Source organism: Alosa sapidissima, chromosome 9 (assembly GCF_018492685.1).
Source record: "Alosa sapidissima isolate fAloSap1 chromosome 9, fAloSap1.pri, whole genome shotgun sequence".
NCBI classification, from domain to species: Eukaryota; Metazoa; Chordata; class Actinopteri; order Clupeiformes; family Clupeidae; genus Alosa; species Alosa sapidissima.
Genome location: NC_055965.1, coordinates 22,521,793 through 22,531,792, shown reverse-complemented (window position 1 = coordinate 22,531,792; position 10,000 = coordinate 22,521,793). Strand labels below are relative to the sequence as shown.

The 10,000-nt window shown below is 43.8% G+C and overlaps 1 protein-coding gene across 3 annotated transcripts in view; it reads left to right on the top strand.

Moving 5' to 3' along the window:
- LOC121718051 (adhesion G protein-coupled receptor E2-like) overlaps positions 1-10,000 on the top strand; it is a 27,071-nt gene that overhangs the window by 14,343 nt on the left and 2,728 nt on the right. For all 3 annotated transcript variants that reach the window (XM_042102864.1, XM_042102865.1, XM_042102866.1), the window contains 3 exons: positions 160-351; positions 7,081-7,298; positions 8,188-8,346. In XM_042102864.1, the coding sequence (XP_041958798.1) occupies positions 160-351; positions 7,081-7,298; positions 8,188-8,346 (569 nt within the window). The remainder of the gene's footprint in view (positions 1-159; positions 352-7,080; positions 7,299-8,187; positions 8,347-10,000) is intronic.

The following is a 10,000-nucleotide window of genomic DNA, read 5'->3' as shown; positions in this document are numbered from 1 at the left end:
GTTCTATCATGTGTTTGTTCCTCTCCTCCCTCAGTTCTATCATGCGTTTCTTCCTCTCCTCCCTATCATGAGTTTGTTCCTCTCCTCCCTCAGTTCTATCATACATTTCTTCCTCTCCTCCCTCAGTTCTAACATGCGTTTCTTCCTCTCCTCCTCCAGCACACCTTTGAGCTGCAGCTGATTACGTGGATCGGTCTGGCCGTGTCTCTGGCGTGTCTGTTTGTGTGCATCCTGACCTTTGGCCTCTGTCGCTCCATCAAGGGCACGCGCACCACCATCCACCTCCACCTGTCGCTCTGCCTCTTCCTCGCCGACCTCATCTTCCTCTGCGGCATCAGCCGAGCACAGAAGGTGTGTGTGTGTGTGTGTGTGTGTGTGCGTGTGTGTGTGTGTGTGTGTGTGTGTGTGTGTGTGTGTGTGTGTGTGCGTGTCTGTGTGTGAGTATGTTTGTGTATATGTGTGTGTGTGTGTGTGTGTGTGTGTGTGTGTGTGTGTGCGTGTGTGTGTGTGTCTGTGTGTGTGTATGTGTGAGTATGTTTGTGTATATGTGTGTGTGGGTGTGTGTGTGTGTGTGTGTGTGTGTGTGTGTGTGTGTGTGTGTGTGTGTGTCTGTGTGTGTGTATGTGTGAGTATGTTTGTGTATGTGTGTGTGTGTGTGTGTGTGTGTGTGTGTGTGTGTATGTGTGTGTGGTCACTTCTAAAGAAATGTAAACTGAGAAGTGTCTGTATATTTCATCGGAAGGCAAGTGTTTGGCAACATATGGACGACTGGATGGCAACAATTCTTGTAACTGTGTCACTGTGATGAATGTGAAGCAACAGAGGCAGAGTTTTGCAACACCACAGGAAAGAACCTTGATAAACAAACTGCGTGTGTGTGTGTGTGTCTGTGTGCGTCTGTATGTGTGTGTGTACTGTTGGAGTGTGTCATTTCCTTTTTTGTCTGTTGTAATATGCTCTCACCATCGCTCTCTCTCTCTCTCTCTCTCTCTCTCTCTCCCTCCCTCTCTTTTTCTCTTTTTTCTCTGTCTCTCTCCTTCTCTCTCTCATTCTCTCTCTCCCTCTGTCTCTTTCTCTCTCCCTCTCTCTCTTTCTTAATCTACATGTCTCTCTTTTTCTCTCTCTCTCTCTTGGTTGATGACATTGAGAGATTTCTGGTGGTATGGGGGGTGGGGGGTTGCTGTGTGAGGGTGGGGGGGATGGGCAGGTTGTTTTCAACATATGAATCTGCTCTGCGAGCCCTGTGATGTTTCTTTTTAACTTGTAACTTGTATGTGTTTTAACATGTTTTTATTGTGTAGTGGTTAAACACCAATAAAGGAGTGTTAAACCTCTCTCTCTTTCTCTCTCCATCTCTTTCTCTCACTCTCCCTCTCTCTCTCACTCTCTCTCCCTCTCTCCCTTTCTCTCTCTCCTTCTCTCTCTCTCTCCATCTCCGGCTCTCTCTCTCTCCGTCTCTCTCTTTCTCTCTCTCTTTCTCTCTGTCTCTCCCACTCTCTCCTTCTCCATCTCTGTCTCTCTCTATCTCTCTCTCTTTCTCTTTCCCTATCTCTCTTTCTCTGCCTCTGTCTCTCTTTCTCTGTCTCTCTCTTCTCCATCTCTCTTTGTCTCTCTCTCTCTCCTCTCTCTCTCTCTCTCTGTGCGCATGTGGAGTGAGTGGGCGGAGCTAGAGCGTGTGAGTGAGTACTGGGTGTGTGTGGCCGCTGTGCCCTAATCAATTTTCTTTTTCTTTATTTTCTTTTTCTTATATGTGTTTTGTGTTTGCAAAGCTTTATTTTCTCCAGAGTTTTTTGGTGTGTTTAGTGTAGTACTCTCTTGTACTGCGGCGCCTGCTTCTTGACTGGGAGCATGGCGGCCTCAGGTACAGGGAAGTTTGAGAGTCTTACGAGGCAACACGCCATTAAAATAGCTACCAGCGCCAGCGTTGAGGAGTGTAGTTTGGCGATAGGAGAAATGGTTGGTCATGACAAAATTCTGTCCGCTGCTCGCATGAATAATGCGGTCGTGCTGTTTCTTGAAACAGTGGCCTTGGCCAATGATGTTGTTGAACGCGGAATTGTAATTGACGGTGTTTTTACCTCAGTGCTTCCTTTATCGACCCCTTCTAAAAAAGTAATCTTGTCTAACATCCCGCCCTTTATTAAAGATGACATTCTTGCCCAAACACTGTCCCGCTATGGTAAACTAGTGTCACCCATCAGAAAGATAGCAATGTCTAGTAAATCTCCACTCCTGAAACATATCGTGTCATTCAGGCGATATGTTTACATGATTGTGAAAGATAATAAGGATCTAGATTTGACACTTAATATAACGGTGGATGATTTCAATTATGCGATTTTTGTGACCACACGTATGATGAAGTGTTTTGGTTGTGGTCAATCTGGTCATCAGGTACGAGCTTGTCCTGACAAGAGCGGTAATTCCGCAAATGTTAATGATTTGCACACTGATGTGAATGCTGACCTACTGGGCCTACTGAAACTCATACGAATGGGGAGCATGCTGGGGCAGGAGGGGGTCAAACACCGGGAGAGGGAGTAGTGCCCGCATCGGAAGAATGCCCCCCTGAGCAGGGTGCTCCTGTTGACCCGGGAGGAGTTGAGGACGCGCAAAGTGATCCAGCTGATAACTCGCAGTATAGTTGTGTGTCAGTGGATAATGTCGATCAGTCTTTTGATGATGATGTTGGGGATGAAAGCTCTCAAATAGAAGCGGAAGAAACCGTTTTCAAAATGCCTCTCAAAAATAAGAGGAGGCGCAGTAAACAACATTCAGCGGCCAAAAAGAAAGAGGAGAAGCTTCTCACTCCCGGTGACACAGAGAGCGAGAGTGAAACTGATTGTAGTATCAGTTGCACTCTGCGCCCAGGTGGTGTCCCTGCCCAGTGTTACAGCGTAGTTGATATTAAAACATTTCTGTTACAAACTAAACATGCCAGAAATTTCCCTGACGTGGAACAGTTTATGTCCAAAACAAGGTTGTTTTTGGCTGAAGGGCGTTTCACAGAAAGGGAAGGTTTTCCGTTTGAGAAAGTACGTTACAAAGCTAAACACTGTGTTGGGTAACAGTGATACCGACAGTCAGCGTTATTAATTTCCCTGTCGTTTGCGATGATTGTCTTTTTTTTTTATCTCTGCTCTTTCTCATGGGTGATTTGTGAATTGCTTCCCTAAATTTAAATGGGGCAAGGGACCCATTGAAGAGGGCGGGACTCTATGAATTGACAAAGCAGAAACTTCTTGATGTTTTTTTGCAAGAAACGCACAGCGATGCAGGGAACACAGCTGACTGGGCATTGGAGTGGGATGGGTTTTCATTACTAAGCCACAACACCTCGGTTAGTGGGGGTGTTGCGGTTTTGTTCGCAAATAATTTTACTCCAGTTTCCCATGAAATTGAGGAAATTGTAGAAGGAAGGTTATTGAAAGTTAGGGGTTGTTTTGAAAATCTTGTCTTTGTGTTTATCTGTGTGTATGCCCCAACAAAGGCGGCAGATAGAGTATTGTTTTTAGATACCTTATCCGCTGCTGTGTCTGGGTGCAATAGTGAGGAATTTTTATTTGTTGGTGGAGACTTTAACTGCACTGAAAATTATGTAGATAGAAATCATACTGAGCCCCATATGCTTTCCCGCAGAACACTCACACAATGCATACAGACACATGACCTAGTTGATGTGTGGAGAATCCTTCACAAAGAGCAGAGGCAATACACCTGGGTCCACGCTCTCACAGCAACACACTCTCCATGGCTAGGCTTGACAGATTCTACTGTTTTAAACACCACTTGAATATTTTTGGAAACTGTTTGATTTCTCCTGTGGGTTTTTCTGATCATAAGTTAGTTATCTGTATGGTAACCCTGTGCTCTGTGAAGCCAAAGAGCGCATATTGGCATTTTAACACATCCCTGTTACATGATACATTCTTTAGAGATGTTTTTAAAACTAAAAACTTTACTTTAAAAAAGAAAAGTACTTTAGCTGAGTTGCATGGCATCAGTGCAAAGGGTGCCCTGGTCCGTTCCATCTCCGGTCTCCATGGAGTCTCTGGCCGAGCTCGATGCAGCTCTGACTTTGGGAGAACTGGAGAGGGCCCTCCAAGGTATGGAGAGTGGCAAGGCCCCTGGCCTGGATGGCATTCCAGTGGATTTTTACAAGTCATTCTGGCCGGAGGTAGCGGAGGACTTACTGGCGATGCTCAATGACAGCCTCGCCGGAGGGTGTCTGCCGTTGAGATGTCGTAGGGCGGTCCTCACTCTCCTCCCTAAAAAAGGAGCCCTAACGGAAATAAGGTGCTGGAGGCCCGTGTCGCTCTTGTGCAGTGATTACAAATTACTTTCCAAGACACTGGCCAATAGGCTAGGCAAGGTAATTGAACAGGTCATCCATCCGGACCAGACCTATTGCATACCAGGCAGATTAATCTTTGATAACGTTTCTTTGATTCGAGATGTTTTTCATGTTTCCCATTCTCTGGGTCTTGATGTTGGGTTGATCTCACTAGATCAGGAAAAAGCTTTCGATCGGGTGGAGCATAGCTATTTGTGGGATGTTTTAAAGGCCTTTGGTTTCAGTGAAGGCTTTGTGCAGAAGATCAGGGTTCTGTACAGTGAGGTGGAGAGCATCTTAAAGATTAATGGTGGCTTATGTGCTCCTTTTAAGGTGGGAAGGGGTGTGAGGCAGGGTTGTTCTTTGTCTGGGATGTTATATTCAATAGCAATAGAGCCTCTGTTACACAGACTAAGGAAAACTTTGAGTGGCGTGCATGTACCAGGTTGTATGGTACCCCTTTGTTTATCGGCCTATGCCGATGACAGTTGTATTGATAAGTGGGGAAAGGGATGTAGAGGTAATCTTAAGTACCCTGGGGGAATTTGGGGCTTTTTCATCGGCCAAGGTCAACTGGCCGAAAAGTGAGGCTCTATTGCTTGGTCAATGGAGAGAGGGGGAACCAAAACTTCCAGATGGGCTGTGTTGGAAAAGAGATGGTTTTAAGTATCTGGGGGTCTTTCTGGGGAATGAAAAAGTAATGCAAAACAATTGGGAAGGGGCAGTTGAAAATGTTAAAGGGCGGCTTGAGAGGTGGAGGTGGCTGTTACCAAAGATGTCATATAGGGGGCGCACACTTATTATTAACAACTTGGTGGCATCATCTTTTTGGCATCGTCTAGCCTGTGTTGACCCTCCACCGGATCTCTTGCAGAAAATACAGTCTGTTTTAGTTAATTTTTTTTGGGATAAGTTACATTGGGTCCCACAGTCTATTTTGTTTTTACCGAAGGACGAAGGTGGGCATGGTCTTATCCATCTGCAAAGCAGGACTGCAGCTTTTAGGCTGCATTTCTTAAAGAGACTCTTGGCTGGGCCCACGGATGCAGCTTGGAGTCTTGTGAGCTGCTCAATCTTTCAAAGGTTTGGGGATGGACAAGTCCCTTTTCCTGATGGCATCGCATGGACTGGACGTGTCTGGTTTACCCCCTTTCTATCGGAGTCTGTTCAGAATTTGGGCCCTGTTCAGTGTGCAAAGGCAGGGGTCAGTAACCTCCTTATACTGGCTTTTGCATGAGCCTGTGATTAGGGGTGTGCGCGTTTGGACGTTTCCGAAGTTGGATTACCTGCGCTTGAGAAGATGCTTCTCAGCTCAAAGACTGTGATTTTAAAAAATGTGATAGAGATTTGGCAGGATCTGATTTTGGGAATGTGAAGGGGTTCGCTGATTGCTTGGGGTTAAGGTCTTGTCGGGTGGTGTCACATCTCCTAAAAAAATGGCAGGATACCTGCACCGCAGGTGAAATCAAGCTGATAGAAGACGACTGCACGGGGGCGCTGTGCCCTGATGAGCGTGATTTCTTTCCCGGGCTTGTGCTCTCACCAATTTTGGAGGAGAGTGCTTATTTGTTTTCGGCATCTAAGGAGTTATCACTTTATTTTAATGTTGTTACTGAGAAGCAGTTATACCATGCATGTGTGAAAGTGTTTAACAAAAAATGTTTAACGAACAGGGTTGACACACCGTGGCGCACTGTTCTTGGTTTGAGCCCAGATAGAACACCAGAATGGAGAGCATTTTACAAACCACCTTTGGCCAAAAGAGTGGGCGATTTACAGTGGAGAATACTTCATGGGGCTGTGGCTGTCAATTCTTTTGTCTCAATTTTAAATCCAAATGTTGGTCAGGAATGTCCTTTTTGTTTTCAGAGAGAGACTATTTTTCATGCATTCTCACAATGTGTCAGACTGAGGACTTTGTTCCTTATTTTGCAGCGCTTGTTTAGTAAATTTGGTGCAGATTTCTCCACTGAGGTTTTTATTCTTGGTTTTAAGTACACAAGATGCAGGCAGAATGAATGCAAATTACTGAATTTCATTTTAGGTCAGGCCAAGATGGCCATTTATGTCAGCCGAAGAAATAAGGTGGATCAAATGCCTGGCGATGATGTTACAGTCTTGTTTCCAGCTCTAGTCAAAGCTAGAGTATTGGTTGATTTCCGTTTTTATGAAATGATGCAGGACCTTGAGACTTTTGTAGACTTGTGGTGTTGTAAACAAGTGTTGTGTACAGTCATCGACAACAAGTTGCACTTTGAACATCTGTAGATTTTCTTGTTTTTATTTATTTTTTTATTTACTTTTGTGTGTTGCGCTCTTAGAAAAAAAATATATTTTGGGCATCATTGATTAATTGAGTTTTTGTGCTGTTGTGCAACACAATAAAGTACAATTTAAAATTCAAATTCTCTCTCTCTCTCTCTCCCTGTCTTTTTTTCTCTGTCTCTCTTTCTCTATCTCTCTTTCTCTCTCTCTCTCTTCCCTCTCTCTTTCTCTCTCTCTCTCTTTCTCTCTCTCTCCCTCTGTCTCTCTCTTCTCCCTCTCTCTTTCTCACTCTCTCTCTCTTCTCCCTCTCTCTTTATCTCTCTCTCTTTCTCTCTCCCTGTCTCTCTTTCTCTGTCTCTCTTTCTCTCTCTCTTCTCCCTCTCTCTTTGTCTGTCTCTCTCTCTCTCTCCCTCTGTCTCTCTCTCTTCTCCCTCTCTCTTTGTCTCTCTCTCTCTCTCTCCCTCTGTCCCTCTCTCTGCTAGGCTGGCTGTAGTTTGGTGGCAGGGCTGCTGCACTACTTCTTCCTGGCTGCGTTCAGCTGGATGCTGCTGGAGGGGGTGCAGCTCTACAGGATGGTGGTGCTCGTCTTCCACACCAGCCTCCGCCCCGCCTACATGATGGCCGCCGGCTACGGAGCTCCGCTGGCCATCGTCATCATCTCCGCCATCGCCTACCCGCAAGGATACGGCACTGACCAACAGTGAGTGTGTGTGCGTGTGTGTGTGTGTGTGTACTTAAGGCTACAGGGGCTACTTTGAAGAATGCAATACATGATTTTTTTTTCTTGTGAAAATTATATTTCTTTCGCAAATTACATGTTTTAAAATAGCCTCAATTTACTAGCCAAATGATTGCTTTGCACACTGTTGACAACATCATAATCAGCTTCATGAGAATAGATTACTTTTTAATTAACATTTTGATTCATCTGCATTGCTTTTCAAAAACATGAGTGAAGGAGAAAGATAAACTCATTTAGGACAGTTGGAAAACCATTCCAGAGGTGCATTCAAATTTTAGATTTTCTGTTTCCCTGTTCCCCTTGTTTTTCCAAGAGCGTTTGCAAACACTTGCAATCCGAGGAGGTAGTTCTCTGTTAATAGGATGGGACTTGGATGGAGAGTTGGAGAGATGGAATGTTTACACAAAATCATTCAAATGTTCACCTCTGCAAAAGGAACTTCCTCACCTCAGTTGAAATCTGTTGAAAATTATTAATTACTGGTTCCTTCTAGAATTCTATGCAAACGATCTATAGTTTCAGTGTTCTTTATACAGTCTATGGGCAACATCTCTGAGGGTAATAGAGTACCAAATCAATATAAAATGTGGAACATGGAAATAGCTCTGTGTTGAAAGATACTGATGCTTTAGAACTTTAAGCATTTAATGATTCATGGTCAAAGGTTGCCGTCAGTGTGATATGATATAAGTGTTCTCCCTCCAACACCCCCTCCCCCCCCACACACAGACACACACACACAAACACACCAGTTTCAACCCTAACACACACTCATACTCCCTCTCTCTCTCGCTCCATCCTTCTCTTTCTCCCTCTTTCTCTCTCCCTCTCTCCCTCTCTCCCTCAGCTGCTGGTTGTCTCTGCAGCGTGGTTTCATCTGGGCGTTCTTCGGCCCTGTGTGCATCATCATCTTCCTCAACGCCTTCTTCTTCCTCATCACACTCTGGAAGTTGGCTGAGAAGCTGACCAGCCTCAGCCCTGACCTTTCCAACCTGCAGATGATCAAGTATGTGTGTGTGTGTGTGTGTCAAGGGCGTAGGTTTGGTCTTAGCTTTGGTGGGGACACATCCCCAACTCCTGTTGTCACAATACCAACATTATTGTTTCAATACCAATACTAAGTGAAGAATCTCAATTTCGATACTTTTGCAATTTTTTTAAAACTTGATTTGGTTTGTGTGATTTGTGAGATCATTCATATCAGTGGCAATCATAGAATTTGATTGACCCTCCCCACACACACACACACACACACACAAACACAGACATACATAGAAAGTGATGGTTGTCATCAGTGTTGGGCAAGTTACTTCAAAATCGTATTATGTATTACTCATTACTGTCATTTCAAAATAATTTGTTACATTATAATATGTATCTGAATTGTAAGGCATTACACTACTATTGTATTACTTTTGAGTTACTTTCACCAAAATATCTAGAAATATGAATTTGGAATTCTAAACGCAGTTTATTATGCTCAATGCAGCTCATTGCACTTCTAATGGAGGGTGATGTGGTATAACATAATGACTGAGCTAGGCTTAAGGCTAACAACAGTAGAATGCAATAGGCACAGTGATGGCTCATGATGCAATACAAGGAACAATCATAGCCAGAATTTTGTTAAAAGCAGACCAAAGGTCAAAGTCTGGTCAATTGTGATAGAAATGCTGTAACTTTAGGCTTAGGCCTACTCATTAAAATTAACAGAGAGCCCACTACCTGTATATTGCAACCCAAAACTTAGACATGTCAAGATTTCTGAAACATGTAATATGTATTTCAAATACAAAATAGTATTTTGTAATTTTTATTTTATTGGGTTGAAGGAAATGGCTCTGTATTTTGTATCAAAATACTTTATTGGTGTGTATTTTTGTATTTTAAAAATACTGCAAAATACTATGTGAAAAACACTAAAAAAAGTTACTACTTGATGAATAATTGGTAATTAGGCAACAATGGTTAATGTTTATCGCAATCAGCTAATGTGAGAACAGCTGTGTTCAATGACATTCACAGCTTTTCAGTGACGGCCTTTGCTTAAGCATCAGCTCTGGTCTGAAGTATAAGTATAAATACTCTTTTGATCCCGTGAGAGAAATTTGGTCTCTGCATTTATCCCAATCTGTGAATTAGTGAAACACACTCAGCACAAAGTGAGGTACCTACTAATCACGGCGCAGTGAGCTGCCTGCAACAACAGCGGCGCGCAGGGAGCAGTGAGGGGTTAGGTGCCTTGCTCAAGGGCACTTCAGCCGTGCCTACTGATCGGGGTTTGAACTGGCAACCCTCCGGTCACAAGTCCGAAGCGCTAACCAGTAGGCCACGGCTGCCCTGAAGCACTGGTGTGAAGTCGTACGCAAGTAAAGATGAGCAAGGTTACCTGTGCAAGTTCACATAAGGACACCGACAAAGGCAACAATGTCCTTTTGTATCCAAGCCAATTAACAGAAAAAATGTCAGATATCTCAATGAACCACAATGACATCAATAGATGGTAAGGTGTTGAGTGTGTTTGAATTCCCTTCCTTGTAGCATCCTTTTCTGCATTGCACAGTGGGGAGAAGTTCACCTTGTTTAATTAAATAACAATTATATTTCCTTATTAGCTGCATACTTAAGGTTGGAGATATTAAGGCAAGTCAAGTTTCTCA